The sequence below is a fragment of the Lepisosteus oculatus genome, chromosome 18, assembly GCF_040954835.1.
Source record: "Lepisosteus oculatus isolate fLepOcu1 chromosome 18, fLepOcu1.hap2, whole genome shotgun sequence".
Lineage (NCBI taxonomy): Eukaryota > Metazoa > Chordata > Actinopteri > Semionotiformes > Lepisosteidae > Lepisosteus > Lepisosteus oculatus.
This window is the reverse complement of record NC_090713.1, coordinates 17,747,245-17,766,953: the sequence shown is the minus strand read 5'-3', so window position 1 is coordinate 17,766,953 and position 19,709 is coordinate 17,747,245. Positions and strand designations below refer to the sequence as shown.

General features: G+C 42.8%; 1 long non-coding RNA gene and 1 gene segment (V, D, J or C); one reads left to right on the top strand and one right to left on the bottom strand.

Moving 5' to 3' along the window:
- Positions 1-6,092: 6,092 nt before the first annotated feature.
- On the bottom strand, positions 6,093-19,433 carry LOC138224030 (Ig kappa-b4 chain C region-like). The segment is given in 5 exon segments: positions 6,093-6,647; positions 8,200-8,237; positions 18,875-19,010; positions 19,100-19,177; positions 19,348-19,433. Coding segments are annotated over 5 exon segments (624 nt in total).
- On the top strand, positions 13,599-14,521 carry LOC138224034 (uncharacterized). The gene is made up of 2 exons (XR_011182388.1): positions 13,599-13,685; positions 13,910-14,521. It is a non-coding gene; the product is annotated as an uncharacterized lncRNA (long non-coding RNA).
- Positions 19,434-19,709: the final 276 nt, after the last annotated feature.

Below are 19,709 nucleotides of genomic sequence, written 5' to 3'. Positions count from 1 at the left end.
AGTGGAGAGAAAGTTTAGAGATCAACCCTTACAGTTGGCAGCTAATTTTTATTCGAAAGACACCATTTTAGCCAACTGGTATACTTCACATTCACAATCTGTCAAGTCCCTGCGTTGTTAGCACTGCTTTGTGCAGCTCAGTGTCAAAAGAAACTCAGACTATGTGAAAGGCTGAGATTCCTTGTGACTGGTGCAGTTTTTACTGTGTGCTGTGCAATGAGGAAAGTAGTGTTTGCATGAAAACAATTTTTGAATGCATTCATAACATTTGAACATACCGATTAAAGAAAATGTCATGTTGCAAATTGAGGGGGCACCTGACAGGCTCAGGGCCCTAGGCAGTCACCTAAATCCCAAGAAGTGTGTTGTGTTTGTGTTATAGAATGTATTTATCCTCGTGTGTTGCTGGTAGTAAATATCTAAGTTACAGATCTGTACTTACATCACCAGCAGAATAATAGAGTGTTTAATTATTGGTTATAAATCATTTTCAGATATGTAGCACTGTTATCATCATCATCCAGCAGAGGGCAGTGCTCTACACAATGTCTTCAACCTCTGCCTGTAAACTCTTTTACTTTTTTCGAGTGTCTCTCCTCTGACCTGGATTGCAAAGAGGGGAGAGTGTGCTGGTTGCTCACTGAATTCACCTTGCCAGCCTGTGCAGCTGTGCTTTTTGCTGTGTCTGTTCTTCCTTTCTTCAGCAGCCATTTTGATACAGTGCCCGGAGTAGCTTGTTTTCAGTTATATCAAAATACGAGACTGATTGATGCCATCAGCGCCTCTAGCTGTTCCACACAATCTCAACTGAGTGCTGCTGCTTCTCCTCCAGTAAGTCTTCTCACTCACAGTCATTCCTACAGTAACTCTGCTCACACATACTCTTCTCCCACAGTAACTCTGCTCACACACACTCTTCTCCTCCAGTAACTCTGCTCACACACACTCTTCTCCTACAGTAACTCTGCTCACTCACACTCTTCTGCTACAGTAACTCTGCTCACTCACACTCTTCTGCTACAGTAACTCTTTCACTCACACACACTCACATGTCCATGTCTCTTCAGTGATTTCACACAAACCAAGACTATTTCCCTTTGAAGATTCAGGTTCTCTAGTCTGTATGCAATAACACAGTCAGATGTTTAGGTGTTCTAAATAGTATTCTGTATCAATTGAGTGATGAACAGGAAATGCCTTTGTGTGTTTTTACTTCCTGTCATTTGCTTTACCCAATTCAGGGCTGTGGAAGAGCTTATCCCAACACCGTCAACAGGCACAGGGCAGAATACATGCTAGGTGGGACACCAGCAAACACACACCAGGGCCAGTTTTCCCAGAAGCTAAGTCATCTACCAGTACAGTAAAGGAATAAGTAAAGGTTTAAACCTTTACTTGTTCCTTTGCAGCCTACACATGCTGACACAGCTGCCTACTTGAATTACCAGTATGTCTTTGGACTGTGGGGCTAAAATGAAGCATCTGGAGAAAACCTATGCAAACCTGAGGAGAACATTCAAACTTCACACAGATACCACCACAGGTCCAGAATTGAACCCAGGGTCCCAGTCCTGTGAGGCAGCAATGCTGACCACTGTGTGACCCACTCAAAAATTTCACCATACATATATATACACACACACATTACTAATGACTGAGCATGACAAATTGTCCAATTTCATTATCCAGTTTCCATTTATAGACAGATATTATTGCTACTGTACTATTATAGTTGCTACAATACAGTTTATCGACTATTAGTAAATACATTTAAATGTAATCACTTATAACTAAGAAATGTATTTAAATGCATTAAACAGGTCTTCACGATGCATTTACAACTCACAACTTTACTGTACATCAGTAAAATTGGTCACACCTCATAGGAGATGCTTAAAGCACAGAGTTACTGAAATATGTGTTAATATTTATAAGCCCTCAGTGACTTTTTATATAAAGTGTTACTGGGAGTTACCCATGATCTGCTCTCTTGCTTTCCTGTCCTTGAACAGGTGCAGATCTCTGACACCACCACAGTATGATACCTCCCTAAACTAGCCCTATCTCCCCCACGCTAGGCAAATCAGCCAGGCTGTACTCAGCTCAGACTGTCCCCGGGGTATTTTTGGCTACGAAATTACAAGATGTGGCGAGAAACTGAAGCTGCCGCTGAGAGGATTTGCATAGACAGGATGAGCCCTCCAGCTGGGCCAGGGCAGGACAGCCCAGATGGAGAAGAGTCTCCAGGGGCTCCTCTCCCTCTAACACTGCTGTCTACATCATGACACAAGGGCTGGGTTTAACTCTCTTCTACCTGCTCTGAGAGTCTGTCTCTCTTTCTCTGGCACCCAGATCAGCTTACAGGTCCCTTTTAAAGACTCTAGACAATTATTAATATTCATGTGCACTAATTAGTCTATTGCCATGTAACTCAACAAAGTCAAACTGTGATAAAGACTGAAAGAAACACTGAATCCACTTGATGGTTAGAAGCTTGATAATCCAGGGTCTTACTGCTAACTCTTCAGCTCACTCTATATACTCTGCAGCTCAGTTTCTACTCTGTCCTTTCATCTTTGAGAAAATTGATAAGACTGAAGGTACTGATGATCTGTGTTCTAGGTCTTACCCAGACAAAATAAAAGGGCTTGATACTGTAGTTCCCAACAAATATCAATTCATTATCTGCTATTATTGTTAGTGATAACTGCCAATCCTATTATTATGTCACAAAAGAAGGAAACACCTCAAAGTGTTTGGCATTACAAAAATATTTAAACAATACCAAGCATGAATACATAAATACATAAATGCAATAGGTTTAGACCTCAGGAGGATGCTGCTGTTGGACCCTTGAACAAAACCTTTCATTCAGATTGCTCGTTCACCCCCCCAATATAAACGTCTCTCAGTTGTCATTGAAAACAGAACTTGTCCTCAATTTACTCACTTTATTCCTCATTTATTTTATTTAAAAAAAACATATTGCAGATGACGTGAAAAAGTGATCTTAGTAACTTAACACTGTTAAATTTCACAGCCCAAACTAGGATAAATACTCCTGTCAGACAGTCCAATAGCCTATAAAAAATCTCAGTCTGATCAAGATCAAGTGTAAGCAGGAGTTTTTCTCAGGGACTAGAAAACTGTGCCTTCCTTGGAAAATCGGGTGATGGCAGATTATCCATCCCTCCATTTTCTAAACATTTTTACTCAATATAGGGTTGCAGAGGACACAGAACCCATCCCAGCAAGCAACAAACACAAGGACATATATTGCAGAACAGACAGAAACACACATTCACACCAAGCCCAGTTTTCCCAGAAGCCAATTAACCTTACCAGTATGTCTTCTGACTATGGGAGGAAACTGGGCCACATGGAGGAAACCCACACAAACATGGGAAGAACATACATACCTCAATAGAGATAACCCACCAGGAACTGAATCCAGGACCCAAGCTCTGCAAGACAGCAATGCTAACCACTGTGCCACTGTGCTGCCCTTTTGGAAGAACTACGTTTTGATTTGGAACTTGTGGATCTGACTGATGTGATAATCAGGTGAGAATGTTTATTTGCCTTTTCCGATATTGTGAGTATTGCCAGCAAGATCATTTACAATTTGAAACAATAGTAAAGACAACGTGAAAAAACAAACTATCAGGGAACACCCTTAAATATACAGAACACTTGAGGGTAAAACTAGAAGGATATTTAACTCAACGTATTACATGTAACTGATCCCTGGTGCTTGATTGCCAACCTCATGCACCAGGAAAGCCCTGTTTCAGTGAAGTGCACCCCCGTTCCCCAAAACAGAACAGATAGTGACCACTGTGGTCTTCACACCCATGATCATGCAGCTCATTAAGATCTCAGATGACGACAAGACGGCCATTACTGGGAGACTCAAGCTGGAGCAGAGGGTTCAGAGTGTGCAGAAAGGTGTTGCTCCATTAGACCCACAAAATAATTTAACCCCCTGAGTCTCCAGTCTCTGCACAAAAAAAAATATCAGTAAATCTACCAAAGAAGGATCTGCATCAGGCATCTCCACCTCTATTCCTAGAAGACCTGAAGTCTTCTGTTTTTTGTTCCAACCTGGACAGTCAATTCAGCCAATTATATTCCGAGTTACACATGGAATTCTTCTTACTGTTTGTGTAACACTGCTGCACTATCCTGACAGAGCACAGTGGTCTCAGGCAGGGGGTGAATCAACATGCAGGCATACACACTAGCAGGCTGTTGAGTGCAGGCAGGAAAATTAACAAACAGCAGACAGTGAAGTCCATAGCTGGAGTCTTAACAGGATATGAAGCCTGAGACACAAGGCTTGAGGCACAAAGGGAAATCTGGAAGCATAGTCAGGCAAAGCGAGCAAGTTCATAGTGCAGGAGAGAATGCAAGCAAGAGCGATTCAAAATACTGGAAAACACAAGTGAAGCACAAAAAGATCCATAGACATGGTGAAGAATATAATCAATGAAAGCCAGGGAAGCCAAGAAGCAGAAACTGATAAACAAAGCAGTAAGAGTGAGCTGGGAGTTAATCTCGAGGCTGTTTTTTATAACCTGCTGGAACAATGTTAGTGAAGGATTTCATTACACATAGGTGAAATTGATCTTCAGCTTGATAGTGTTTTCACGGCAACAGGTTGATTGACTGGTTGATTACAAGCTCTATCAGTTGCTGTGGTGTTTCAGGTGTGTAATTTTGTGCTCCTACAGGAAAGAGTGTAACAGTTTCTTACTGCTGATAACACAGAACATTCATGTGACTTAAGGCACAGTTATCTACAAAACACCTCTGATGTTGGGGAGAAGTATTACAGTTTTGTTTTTATTTACATAATTAGAGCACCTGTGGAGTTCTGAGATGAAACACAAACCAGGAGATACCAGGTCCTCCAGGAAGTGAGACTGAGAACCCTAATCTTCTTGCTTAGAGGCAGATTTATCAGTTTTTTAGTATAACTGTAACGAACAGTTCTTTCCGGACCCTATGCGGACGACACAATCCGACGAAGTGGGGAAACACTGGGGAAACGTCATGCAGGAAAATGGGGCTGAAGACAAGGGGGCGTGTCCAAGGTGCGCTGGTGCATGGGGAAGGTGTGGCCGAGGCGAACAATCCAAAAGAGTAGTCCTTAGGGAATATCCAAAACACAAGCGTAAGTCCAAAACCAGGAGATCCATCAGAACAAGGGAATTAAAAACACGAAGGCCGGACCGGAACCGGCAGACAAGGAACAGGAACAGGGGTTAAAACCTTAACGGGACCAGGCGCTTCCAGGTCCCGGACTCGCACGATATGGAAATCAGATGCAGAGCCCGGATGAGCGTCAGCGCCTGGCTTTTAAGGTGGGCTGGGAATGGGAAACAGGTGCACAGAATAAAGTCTTTAGTGAAAGGGCTGGAGCACCCTTAAGGAGGGGGGACTATAATTGTGACAATAACTGTGTGAACGTTTTCCACAATACAACACATTCTTACTGGCAGCAGTTCAAACTGAAGACCAGAGGCAGCATAGCACCTTGAACAGAGCTGTCTGAGGTTTGCAGTAATAATTGTTTTTATCAGTTATTACTTCTGTAAAACATTAAAGAATTCCAACCATCTAATTTTATTTTACAATTACTCCTTTATATTTTGGTTATTTTTTCTTATTTAAGCTAAGCAGTGTGATGGGTAGCAGAGAATAATCTTTTTCTGGCAGGATTCCACACTTCTTTATAGAAAATGGTGACAGGAGTATAGAATAAGCTACCCAGCCATGAGCTTGTAGCTGATAGCCTGGGTTCTTGCCAAATAGCCTCTTGTTTGTAGGTATTTCTATGTTCGTATGGAATCTGGAACACCAAGTGCAGCAACAGGGACCTGACTCTCAGAGAGCCAGCTGTGAGCCTGCAGTGAGCTCACTGTGAGGGTGTTCTTTATAATTCCTAACATGCACTCACAGGTTGTTTTACACACCATTAGCGTCTGCCAGTCTTGAACACTCATCTCTAAATAATTCACGATCAAATCAGAACAATATGCATTTATGGGGTGCAAAGGAGTTTTTATAATAAAGATCAGGATGACTAATTTCATGATTCAAAAGTTCTTTATTACTATAATTTTTGTCTCACTAACAGCACGTACAACAGGACTAAACAACACGCACACTTGGACAGCGGATGATGGAGAAGCTAAGCGCGTCTAAAACGTTGCTAACAAATACATCTGAGTACTGAGGGGCGCAATAAGGTTACAGTCACAGAGATAAAGCTAAAACACAACACAGCCATCAGCAATGAGGTGCTGCCCTCTGTGTGGGCTACTCTGGGCAGTCAGATTTGTTCAGGGTCTTCTGGACAGTAGCCTGGGACCCCTGGCTGGCCTCGCAGGTCACAGAGTGCAGCGATTTCCAGTCGGCCTCGGACAGCGTCAGGGTGCTGCTCCAGCTGTAGGTGCCGTCGCTCTCCAGGATCCCAGGGGTCTTGGTGACGCTGCTGCTCTTGGAGCTGCCGTCGATCTTCCACTGCAGGCTCCAGTCGGACGGGAAGCCCTTGTTGGCCAGACACAGCAGCGTGGCGCTTCCCTTGGTGCTCAGCTCCACAGTCGAGGGCGGCAGGAGGGACAGAGACGGCAGAGCATTACCTGCAGACGGAAACCGGTTGGAATGAGATCAGAGAGACTCACAGCCGCCTGGGAGAGACTCACACAGACCCACAGGGAACAAGAACCCGAACTGTCGCAAAATAGACATTATTTCACTATTGACAGATAGCTGAAAAGGAAAAGGAAGTTCAACACGTTTGTACAGGGTCTGAATAACTGTTTCAGGACATTCAGGACTAAAGTTCATCAGTTGGAAATACATGAATTTAAAATTCCTTAAATACACCTCATTTTGGTAATGTCTGAAAGTTTATTTCCCTAAATGTGGTTTAAACATATCTTGCTTATTGAGGACTACAAACTAAAGCTGTATCTCTGCTGCCTCCTGTACTAAAAGCCCAACTAGGCGCCTCTCGCCACCCGCTGAATAAATCTGATCCGTAACGACAGGATCGTTTCATCGTCTGCAGGACCCATCAGCACTGGCGGGTACTGAGGCTTTATAAGTGCAAGACGCTACAAATAACTGTGAAATTCGATAGTGTATTCCCCTGGAGAAGAAAAACGTATGCCTGCTTTGAAATATTAAGTACAAATAAAACACTTTTTTAATTGTTTAATAAAACACTTCTTGTTGGATTAAGCATTTTTGGAACTCAATATGATGACTGTACAGTTACTACAAAAAGTACGTTTTCTTGTCTTCATTTCCGTTGTCCCTATTTATTCAAAATCTTACAAAGTGCAAATTCAAAAGCAATTATGAACCCAAGAGCAGAGATCATTAAGCGATTTTTAAACCGTCAAATCTTCGTGTAGCCGCTGAATTGTAAAATAATTATTAACGCTTCAGGAACATTGAAACGACACTAATCTACTTCAACACTTAGCTTATCTGTACACGCTGAATTATATTTTTTTTCTGTTCTTCAAAAAAAGATGTAAAAAGATGCTTTAAGTTTATATGTTGTAATTAAACAGCAATAACTCGAGTGCATACTGTATATACGAATTTATATTCCTGATATTTGAGTTTGGGTTCTGTCAACCCCCGAAGTGCAGCCGGAGCGGAGACGCGGCTCTGTTTCCACAGCCCGCGCCTGTCAGCTCTTCTCCGCCTGAAATGGATCCGAGTCAACGGCTACATTAAGGTATCACTGGTCTCACTTGGACGGGCGGGGTCTGAACCCAACAGAGTCTCAATCGGGTTTCAGACCATGGGATGTGGAAACGTTCCGCTGTGCGCTTTTGACACCGACTCTGTATCTCCAGTACCAGCCGGATTAATGCACATTTCACGTTAAAGCCTACTCAAAATAGAAGCATTCTATACTATAAAGCAAACATAATAAATTGACACTCAGGATTTACACGAGATTAAGCCTGTAAAGTATCCCGCACTGTAGAGGAGCGCCGCAGCAGCTTAGCCGGGCTCAAATCGCTCTTCTCAATACAACACTCTTCAACTTTATAAAGTAGGAACTTAAAAAAAAAATCCTAACATGGGCTTCAAAGTTGCAATTTCTGTGACAAAAAATAATTTCAGAAAAACACACAGAAACAGCTCTGAAAAGACGAAGAGATCACTTACTTCCAACGCTCAGTCTGGTGCCGCCGCCGAAAGTGTACCACAGTGCTTTAACTTGATTCAGCGCTCGTACAAAAACCTGCTCCCGAACCGGAGGAGCGTCTACAGCGTTTCTACAGGTTTATATCTTCCTTTATCTCGCCTGGAAACCCAAGGATCCTGACATTTAAACTATTTTATATCCAGATCGTGGAAGGTGTTAAGTAAAGGACATTAATAATCTCAACACTAAATATGATCATAAAAGCGCCCGTGTTTCTCTAAGAGCCGCGCAGTCCTGCGGGGTTTGCAAAGAAACAAGTAATAGGTTTATTCCATGCTGAAAAAAAGAAGAAAGAGAACACAACGTTTCGGCCGTGGAGCCTTCTTCAGGAACCGAATTATTGATACGTTTTTAAAATCTCTCACCTGTCCGTTTTTAGTGCTATTTAGTTTATCCTCAGTGAGTCGCGACGAACCCGGCAATCACAAGTTGCAAACCGAGATGTCTCCCTGGACTGGACGCAGGAGTATTATACCGCTTCCTTGCACATCACATTTATCAAACTCTTGAAATTAGAATTCCAGCACTGCTGGTACGGTTCACAAATTACCTCACTCACATTTTCACTCCTATTCTGCATCTTACTCACACTTGTGCTGTCACTATCGTTGCTATACTTGCGTTTCAGAGTCCCAGATTTGAGCCAGTGCTCCATAATAAGCCTTCTGCTTCTTTAAATTACACGCAGAACTTTTTAACTCAATGTAAGACATTATAATTATAATTAATAGTTGCTTATACTTATATAGTGCTTTTCTTCACACTCCACTCAAAGCACTTTACAGGTAATGTGATCACCTGCATCCACCTTATAAGAGAAATTCAGGCTGTTAGAGTGGAAAGTGCCCTTTATTCCCAGCACAGCAGCAAAGACACGGGCACACAAATACTGCGTCATCGGGCTATAACACGCTCGGGACATTTGGGGTACAGATCTATAGGGTGGTTAAGTGGTTACAGGTATAATAATAATAATAATTGCTTACACTTATATAGCGCTTTTCTGGACACTCCACTCAAAGCACTTTACAGGTAATGGGGACTCCCCTCCACCACCACTAATGTGCTGCATCCACCTGGATAATGCAACGTCAGCCATAGTGCACCAGAACATCACCACATATCAGCTATCAGTGGGGAGGAGAGCAACGTAATGTAGCCAATTCATAGATGGGGATTATTAGGAGGCCATGATTGGTAAGGGCCAATGGGAAATTTGGCCAGGACGCCGGGGTTACACCCCTACTCTTTTCGAGAAACGCCCTGGGATTTTTAATGACCACAGAGAGCCAGGACCTCGGTTTTACGTCTCATCCGAAGGACGGCACCTGTTTTACAGTATAGTGTCCCCGTCACTATACTGGGGGATTAGGATCCACATGGACCGCAGGGTGAGTGCCCCCTTCTGGCCCCACTAACACCTCTTCCAGCAGCCACCTTAGTTTTTCCCAGGAGGTCTCCCATCCAGGTACTGACCAGGCTCACACCTGGTCAGTACCTGGATGGGAGCCTTGGCAATACCTGGATGGGAGACCTAAAAGGGTATAAACCAAGGATAACTATTTACATGGCAGCCCAACATCCCACTTCAATGTGCAACCGCACCAGATGGTCAACCCGCGCTGGCCAGTAGCCCTCAGTCCCCCTTTGTCTTCTCCTCCCATCCTGCACCTCTCCACACACCACACACGCCAGGCGAGGGGGCCACAATATTCAAAAGTAAGAACAAAATGGTATGAACAATAAGAGCAACAGTCGAACCACACTCACATATCAAAACGTAAACTGCGTAACCATGCAGTCATGACAACTAGTGATGCACAGGTTCACTCGTTTAAAAAAAAAAAGATTTTAGATCGGGTTGGGCAGATGACCCGTGCATCACTAGCAACAATACACTGGTGCAAGGCGCCAAGGACATCACTGCCAAACTGACTCGTTTTCAATGTGTGAAATCATTTCATTCGTGGTGAATAAAACTAAAACACTGAAGCGATAGGCGTTGATGGGGAGAATGAAGAGGCGAGATGGTCCCCTATAACTCATGCTTCATTCAAACACAAAGGCAACAGAAGGGTACAGCCAAGGAGAATGAATGGAAACTTTGCCCTTTCGGCAGACCCTCAGGCCAGCCAAGGCTATTACTAGGCTGGTGCTCACTGCCCCATTACTGACACAGACAGTCCCCTTAATGGCTGGTGAAACTCTGATACCTAGAATCAACACACAAGTCCCTCCTCCCACTTTTTAAAGCCTGCAGTTCTTAACAGTGCTCCTAGGGGGAGCCCCTTAGTAGCAAACACGACAATATTCTTTCCTCAGACTTAAACTTAAACAGCGTAGGCTTGTTTTGAGAAAGATGATTAGGTCAGCCCGCGGACCACCTGGCGCACGATCCCGGATGACGGGTGGTCCGTGGACCACACTTTGAGAACCACTGCTATAACTAATGTAGTAGGAAACCAGCAGGTTGTTAAAGGTGGAACATAAGGATTAACTATATTTTGTCATTTACTGTCATCTTTTACTCCATTTTTAGAAGTGTAAAAGTCTAGCAGAGATAAGATTCTGCGATCATGGCAGTGGTAAGGATGCAGCTCTGACTGCTCATGGAAAACTTGTAATCCTGTCTCTTGGGGATTCAAAGCTGCAGGAAGGACATCTGGGTGTTTATGCTGATTTTTCAGGGTCATCAGGACAGTCTGGAGTAAAACACTGACAGACAGCTTTTGTATTTGGAACAAAGAGTGGAATTTAAACCCAGAGTAGATCTTCAATGCACTAGTAATACCTGATGCAGAACAGTCCTCTGTTTTACTTGCTACACCTCAATGTGATTTTATCCTTAGAAAGAGCTGAAAGAATAACAATGGTCCTTGGTCTCTATGGATAAACCATCAGTCTGTCGGTTGCTATAGAGACAGGTTAAAGGAACATAATCTCTTCATTCTGGAACAAGACAGACTTGAAGGTTTGAACAATCTCAATCCTGACAGGGGCAGCTCAAAGGATACTTCAGACTCTGTAGCTCATTGAGGATGGAAGATCACATTCAGAAAATAAAATAAACCACCCAGGTGGTTCAGGTCCAAGGTCTGGTCTCTCCTTCAAAAAGCTTCTAAATAAAATTTGAGATTCACTCATTTGAAATGTCACATGAGCAAGATGGACCAAATGAATCCTTTTGTTTACTGTTCTTTGAGAATGTCATTTTCAATACCTAGCGTGGAATTAAGAAGTTGTTGTAAAACAGAAAATGAAACCATGGTCTTTGTGAAAGAGAGACAAGAACAGGAGACTGTAGACAGCACAGACAGACAGGACCAAGCTGTGGTGAGCATGCAGGCACGTGTGGTGCAGCACAGCCTATGGACACCAGCAGAGACTGGTGCAGGCAGACAGTCCAGATCTGGGGTCAGAAGCAAGTGTTGCCCGATGCCATAGAGACACAATGAAGACACTAAGGGGCAAATGGCCAATCCAGAATCACAGTTAAGACAAGAAGGCAAAGTTCAAGCATGAGTAATACACAGGTTGTTAGCACAAAGAGAAATCCAGGTGTGATGTGCTCTGAGCAAAGTAAGAGTCAAACATCCAAGACACAGCACAGGGTATTAGAGAACTAGGAAACTAAGGAACTCAAGATGAGGAATACAATGAGGACCACCACCAGGTGTGGATGTAAAATGCCTGCAGATGATACAGGTTTCCTATCATAAATCGTAACTGACACTGAATGACAGGTGAGTTACCATAACAAATGCCAGCTCACTCAGCACTCCCCCAGCAAAAGTGAGCCTGGATTATTTTACACTTTCAAAACCAAACTGACTTCCCAGTGGGACTGTGTCTTTCAGGTAGATCTGACTCTGCTCCTGAAGAGATACACTGATGTTTGGTTTTCAATCTGATTATACCTGTTAAACTCTGAAGTAGAACATAAAACACTTATATATATATATATTATTGATGGAAAAAATATATATAATTTATCCGTATTCAACACTACAGTATTAATTCAAGCACATTGTGTAATATGTCAACTGTCTTTACATATCTTAAGCAGCTCCAACAATTACAGCTACACATCAAAGGACAAGACTTGGGACAGGACTTAGCAGGTTAACTCATGTTACATATCAAAGGACAGGACCTGAAAGCTACACATCAAAGGACAGGACCTGAGACAGGACAAACTGGTCAACACATGCTACATATCAAAGCACAGCTACACATCAAAGGACAGGACTTGGGACAGGACCAACTGGTCAACTCATGCTACATACTGTATCAAAGGGTAAGACAAATACCCATTAAGTGGTGAAACAAAACATCTTCCTGAGATCATACTGTATATAAGAGCTGGGAAACCCTTGCGGTTTGTCTGTCCTGCGGGGCAGACCCAACACACATTGATGTCATTATTGAGCTCAATAAAACTGAATCTGCACAAGGCTTTGTCCTGCTCCTCTGATGAAGAATTTCCTACAACAACTCCAACTCAACAGGTACAATCAATTCACTTCAGGAGTACTAAAGTACTTAAGGTGATTTTCCAAAACATTTTAAAAAGGACTGATGACTTCAAGAGGAGCTTCAACACATAACCACCTGGAAAGACCACAGTCCCAAATTCCAGGAGGATTCCTGCTTGATTTTGGAAAAGGGTTTAATAAAGACACAGACTTCTGTACAATAAACACTGATGTAGAGAGGGTAGCTACCAAAACTAAACCACTGTTACAGGATATAACCATTATGCCTGCTGACCAACAGAAACTGTTTCCAATCACACTTAACTTAACACAGAACTGAAGCTCCTCACATTTCTTTATTGGGAGTCATTGATAAGGAGGATGGAGCTGTGCTGCTATTTTTCATATGAGGAGAGATCTCAGGAGGCTGGATTGCATCACACTGGTTATGTTCTAAATCAACATCAACATGCTTATAAATGTATATTTAACTCTTAAAAGACAAAATCATTCAAACAAAGGATAAATAAGTAAGGTGGGTTTAAAGGCACAAAGTCTGATATGCAGAGACACAGATTACTTATTTTCTAAAAAAACATTCTGAATAAATGCTGGAATTTTGAGTCTGTCAAAATAAAGACTTTTTCCAGTATGGGAGCAGGTTTTCTCAATACGGCAGACTCCAGACATCTTCTGTTTGCTTCTAGTTATTCTTGTGCTTCTGACTCCCAGTGAAAGGATTACTGTTACTGTTCTGTTGGATTATCAAACAGAAGGAAGAGCTACACCAGAATTATTTGCATAGAAAAGGCACTTTGCATTGGCGGTACATGCTACAGTGCTCTGGGAGTGTTTATAACCCTGTGAGTTTAACACTTCATACTGAGAACTGTCCTTCATGGCAACAGAACCCACAGCAGCAATGACTTTAATCACTGTCTTTATCTGGGCACTCTTCATTTCTACTCAGGGTAGGAATGCATTTGATTTGAAATATTTAATGAACATGCTATTTAATTGAATAGAATAAACTACTATGAGTGATGATAATTATTTGATGTTTAAAGGTCAAAAGATGTTTTGTTCAAAGAAGGAAATCATACAACAAAAAGACATAATATTATACTGTATTTCCTGATATGTTTTTTCAATTGTAACTATTTACCATATGCTCTGTCTTATTTACAAATTTCAGAAGCCGGAGGACAGATTACTGTGACTCAGATTCCAGTTAAATCTACTGCTCCAGGACAGAGTGTCACTGTGAACTGTAAGATCAGTCCTGCAGTGAACATATACAATTCTAAGCATGTACTAGCCTGGTACCAACAGAAAGCTAGAGAAACTCCTAAACTCCTGATTTTTGCATCAACTACCCGTCAAACTGGGATCCCAGAGCATTTCAGCGGCAGTGGATCTGGGATTGACTTCACTCTGACCATCTCAGGAGTCCAGGCTGAAGATGCAGCAGATTATTATTGTCTGAGTGAACACAATCTCAGTGGTGCCTATACTGTATGTTCACACAGTCTTATACACCCATACAAAAACCTCCCTCAGCGGGACAAAGGCTGAACTGCTGCAGATGGGACCTACTGCAGGTGCTGAGGGTGAAGGCAAATGTACAACACACAAACTGTGAAGGATCTCAGCTGTACACAAGCACTGAGTTACAGTGGCAAAGCAGGACTTTCTGCATTGACAGGGTTTCCTGTCAACGTAACTCTTAATAACTGAGTTGAATTCATCCCTCAAAACTGCATGATTAATTAAACATTTCTATTGTGCTTCTGCACACAATCCTTCATTTCCTAGCTGCAGGTCCATTTCTTCCAGAATAATTTAGGCAAACCGTCTGACACAGTCAGAGGACAGTCAGCTTTCACTGCTACAGAGTTAAATGGCAGTAATACAGACCTGGATCAATTCACACCCTGACAGAGCAAGGAAATCATCACAATAGCTGATAAAAGAGGTAGAGATTGGCAGTCTCTATGTTTAGTAGTACATCATCAGTGTGTTGTGATGCACAGAGATGAGCAGTGTCAGAAGAAACAGGGTTCAGATCGTAGATTGAAAGAGTACTTGAGCCAGTGGTAACAAAGAGAAGGCAAACAACAGAGGTGACAGTGGGCTCCTAGAGAGACACACTAGGAAGAACTCTGACTGCCTGTCAGCTTCACTGTTGAATTGTTGGCACCTAACACTTTAACCACATTGCTGAATCCTGAGCTCAGACCAATATTATCTAGACCGACCAAATATCGTTTCTCCTGGTCCACAATGCAATTACAGACAGGACACTGACATAGACATTGTACAAAGGATGGACATAGTGCAAATTGCTAAGCCAGTGTACACAGGATATACACATAGTGCAATTTAACTATTACAGAATAGTACAAAGAATACATCATACAATATACACTAAACACTGGGGAAATTTAAACCCTGTTTCTGGAATTGGAGTGGGTGCAAGTAGATTCCAGGGTGTTGAGGAGCCTGACAGCCTGCGGGAAAAAGCTGTTACAGAGTCTGGTTGAGCTAGCCCATACACTGCGATATCTTTGTCCAGATGGCTGGAGGGCAAATAGTTTATGGGAGGGGTGGGAAGGGTCATCTACAATACTGGAGACCCTGTGTAAGCTGCATTTGTGACAGATGACAGAAATGGAAGAGAGGGAGACTCCAATGATGTTTTCAGCTGTTTCCATAATTCGTTGCAGGGTCTTGCGGTCTGAAGCAGCTGGTCAAGGTGACCAGGCGATACAACTGGTCAAGGTGCTCTCAATGGTGCTTCTGTAGAGAGTGGTAAGAATGGGCGGGGGAAGGTCTGCCCTCCTCAGTCACCGCAGGAAATAGAGATGCTGCTGTGCTTTCTTGGCTTGGGAGGTGTTATTGAGGGACCAGGTGAAGTCATCTGTAATGTGTACACCAAGAAACTTGGTGCTTCTACCTATCTCCACAAGGGAGCTGTTGATGTGCAGTGGGGAGTGATCAGCGTGGGTCCTACTGAAATCAATGATTATCTCTTTTGTTGTATTTAGATTAGGAGACAGGATGTTGTTTGTGCACTAGTCCACTAGTTGCTCCACCTCCTCTCTTTATGTTGTGTCATCAGCAAACTTGATGATGCAGTTGATCCGTGCTTGGCAGAATCATCTTAAGTCATCAGTGTGAACAGCAGTGGGATGAGCACACAGTCCTGGGGGGTTCCGGTGCTCATTGTGATGGAGCTGGAGATGTTATTACCGATCCGGACTGTCTGAGGTCTCTTGGTCAGAAAGTCCAGAATCCAGTTACAGAGGGAGGCATTGAGATTAAGCAACCTCAATTTTCCTATCAGCTTCTGGGGGATGGTTGTATTGAATGCTGAGTTGAAGTCAATAAAGAGCATTCTTACATAAGTGTCTTTCTTGTTCAGGTGGGACAGGGCCAGGTGGAGGGCAAGAGATACAGTATCATCAGTAGACCGGTTGGGGTGGTATGCAAACTGAAGGGGGTTCAGAGGGGTAGGGAGTCTGGACTTTATGTGGCCTTTCGAAGCACTTCATGATAATTGTTGTGAGCACCACGGACCAGTAATCATTGAGGCAGAACACAGCTGACTTATTCGGCACTGGTATAATATTGGTGGATATTAGGCATATGTAGATGACAGTCTGGCACAAGGAGATATTAAAAATATTTGTGAGGACTTCAGCTAGCTGTTCTGCTGTTCTGCACATACCTAGTTGCATGCTCAAGGAATATTATCAGGTCCAGCAGCCTTACGTGGATTAACTTTGGCTAATGTCCTCTTCATATCAGCTGTGGACAGGCAAAGCACCTGATCATCGGGAGGAAGTGTGGTTTTCCTCGCAGGCACAATATTCAGTGCTTCGAACCATGCATAGAAGTTATTCAGCACATCTTGAAGGGAGGCATCACCATCACTGGCACGTGGAATAGTCCTGTAATCAGTAATGGCCTGGATGTCCTGCCACAAGCACCGCATATCTCTAGTGTCCAGGAAGTGGCCATGGATTTTCCTTGCATAGGTTCGTTTTGCCTCCTTGATGGCATGAGACAGGTTGGCCCTCGCAGTCCTGAGGGCTGCCTTATCGCCTGATCTAAATGCAGCATCATGGGTTCTTAGCAGTGAGTGGACCTCTGCAGTCAGCCATGGCTTCTGGTTGGCCCTTGTGATGATAGATTTAGAGACAGTGACGTCATCTTTAGACTTACTGATGTAGCCAGTCACAGATGCTGCATACTCTAAATTAATGAGAAGATCATAGGTAGCAGCCTCCCTGAACATATTCCAGTCTGTGTGCTTAAATCAGTCCTGTAATGCTGAGATAGCTCCCTCTGACCATACTCTGATCTGTTTCAGAACTGGTTTGGCAAGTTTGAGCAGCAGTCTGTATGCTGGAATAAACATAACAGAGATGTGGTCAGAGTAGACCAGGTGGGGGCGGGGAACAGCCTTGTATGCATTGATATTTGTGTAAACTAAGTCCATAATGTTATCCCTTCTGGTTGTAAAATTAACACATTGACAAAATTTAGGAAGAACTGTCTTAAGATCGGCACCACTGAAGTCACCGGCAACAATGACAAAGCCATGGGGTGAGCAGTTTGCAGATCGCTGATGGCCCCGTAAAGGACTCGCAACACCTCTTTAGAGTCGGTGCTGGGCAGGATGTACACAGCCACAAAAATAACAGTAGTAAATTCCCTTGGTAAACAGAAGGGCTGACACCTCTTAACAGTAACACTGTTATTCATTTCACTGATGATGAGCAGTGACTGGAGAGTATTGCAACATTTTTGCACCATTTTTTGTTTATATAAACACACTAACCACCACCCAGTTCTGAGTTGTAGGGTAATAAAGATGCTGGCTGCCTTCGAGTCAACAATATCAGTCAACTGTGCTAGCTTTAACATCAGAAGCAAGAATACCATTAATGAAATACTGAAGCCATTACTGAAATAAAATTCAGCACAGTGTTACTGTAAAACATTCATGAGACTAAACTGGAATTTTGTGGTCTAAATACAAAGTGTTACACCTGGCACAACCCCAATAGAGTCCATCACTCAGACAGCAGCAGCCCTACTGCCAAGCATGGTGGAGCAGCTTCAGGTTATAGTTCTGCTTCTCCTCAGCAGGAACTGGGAGACTTCACTTGGAATGACAACGCCCAAGATCAAAGTGTAACTAACTATTGTGGAGCGAATATTTGGCTTAACCCGCTTGGCTGAGAGCCGACCTCCTGGCCATAGGACGAGGAGGCCAGGATCCCCAAGCAAGGTATCCAAGGAGTAGCTGCAGAGGTGGAGTTGGGGTGGAGGTGGGATGCAAAAGTCGCACACTAGGAAGAGAGATATCGCATTTGGTATTTATAGCATTTGGTGGAGGAAGGATGAAGGGAGTGATTGCTAATTTCCAACGGCTGGGAATGATTGAGTGTGGTTGTTGTCATCCCTCCCAAACTTTCGTTAAATAAACTCCATTTGTCAAGAGTGAGGGGGCAATTAATGGAGCAAAGTAGCAAATGTCAGAGTAAAACCTGCTTTACTCTGCTAAAGTTCTCATTTCTGAGATGAAAATTCAACTTTGAACAGGACAATGACCCAAATCATAAGGCTAAATCAGCAGTGGAGTGACTCAAGAATAAGAAAGAAAATGTCAATGAGTGACCAAGACAGAGCACTAGAAATAAAATTGCTGTTGATCAGAGCTTGAGTATATTTGTAAAGAAGAACATATAAAGAAATTGCACCATCATGATGTGCACAGTTGGCAAAAACGTATCCAAAAAGAGTCAAAGATGTACAGAAATTCTTTTCATGTTGCTTCCACCAGATTTAGACTTTGTGGGAGAATACTTATGCACTGGGTGTATTTTAGTTTTTATTTTGTTTATTCTTGAAATTAAATTTATGTTTGTATTAACATTGTTCACTTTAATAAAGTCAAATATAATAGTAATCTTTTAATAATACACATGAAGCTCATTGTGTCTCTTTGCAACTTAGCTCCTCTACAGGATGTGTCCTGTGTCTTTGCCTTCACCCTCAGCACCTGCAGGAGGTCCCAGCTGCAGCAGTGCAGTTGCTGTGCAGTCCTGCTGAGGGAGGTTTTTGTACGGGTGTGTAACACTGTGTGTACAGGCCACTAGTAGAATGAGCCAGACAGTAATAATCTGCTGCATCTTCAGCCTGGACTCCTGTGATGGTCAGAGTGAAGTCAGTCCCAGATCCACTGCCACTGAAACGTTCTGGGATCTCAGTCGGACGGATAGTTGCTGCATAGATCAGGAATTATGAGTTTCTCCAGCTTTCTTTTGGTACCAGGCTAGGAATTGGTTATTGTATAGTGCTGCACTGGCCTTACAGTTCACAGTGACTGTCTGTCCAGGGAGAACAGATTTCACTGCTGGAGTCTGAGTCACAGTTACCTGTCCACTGGATTCTGCAAATGACAAAGAGAACATAATTAAATTCAAATTATGATATTTATGAAATTATGATTAATAGTAAATATCATATTGTTTTTCATTGAGTTCCTGTTTTATACAAAACATTTCATTTTTACCTATAGTTGTAAACTACGTTCATCAAATATTTCAGACACATTCCTACCTTGAGCGGAGATGAGGAGTGTCCAGGTGAAGATGGTAATGAAAGTCATTGTTGCTGTGGGTTCTGTTTCCCTGAAGTGCAGCTCTCGGTCATGAAGTGTTAAACTCACAGGGCTATAAACACTCCCATAGCATGTACTGCCGATGCAAAGTGTCTTTTCTATGCAAATTGTCTTCCTGGGTTCAGCAGCCCTTGCACCCAGTCACTGCTGGAATCATAGGCTTAGTATTGTGTGTTGTGACACATTACTGGTGGAGGTGATACCATGTTTAACAGAGACTGAAGCATGCAAATAGACAGTTTATATTTCATATTCTACAGCTATTGGAATATTCATAATCAGCTATTACTTAAAATCACAT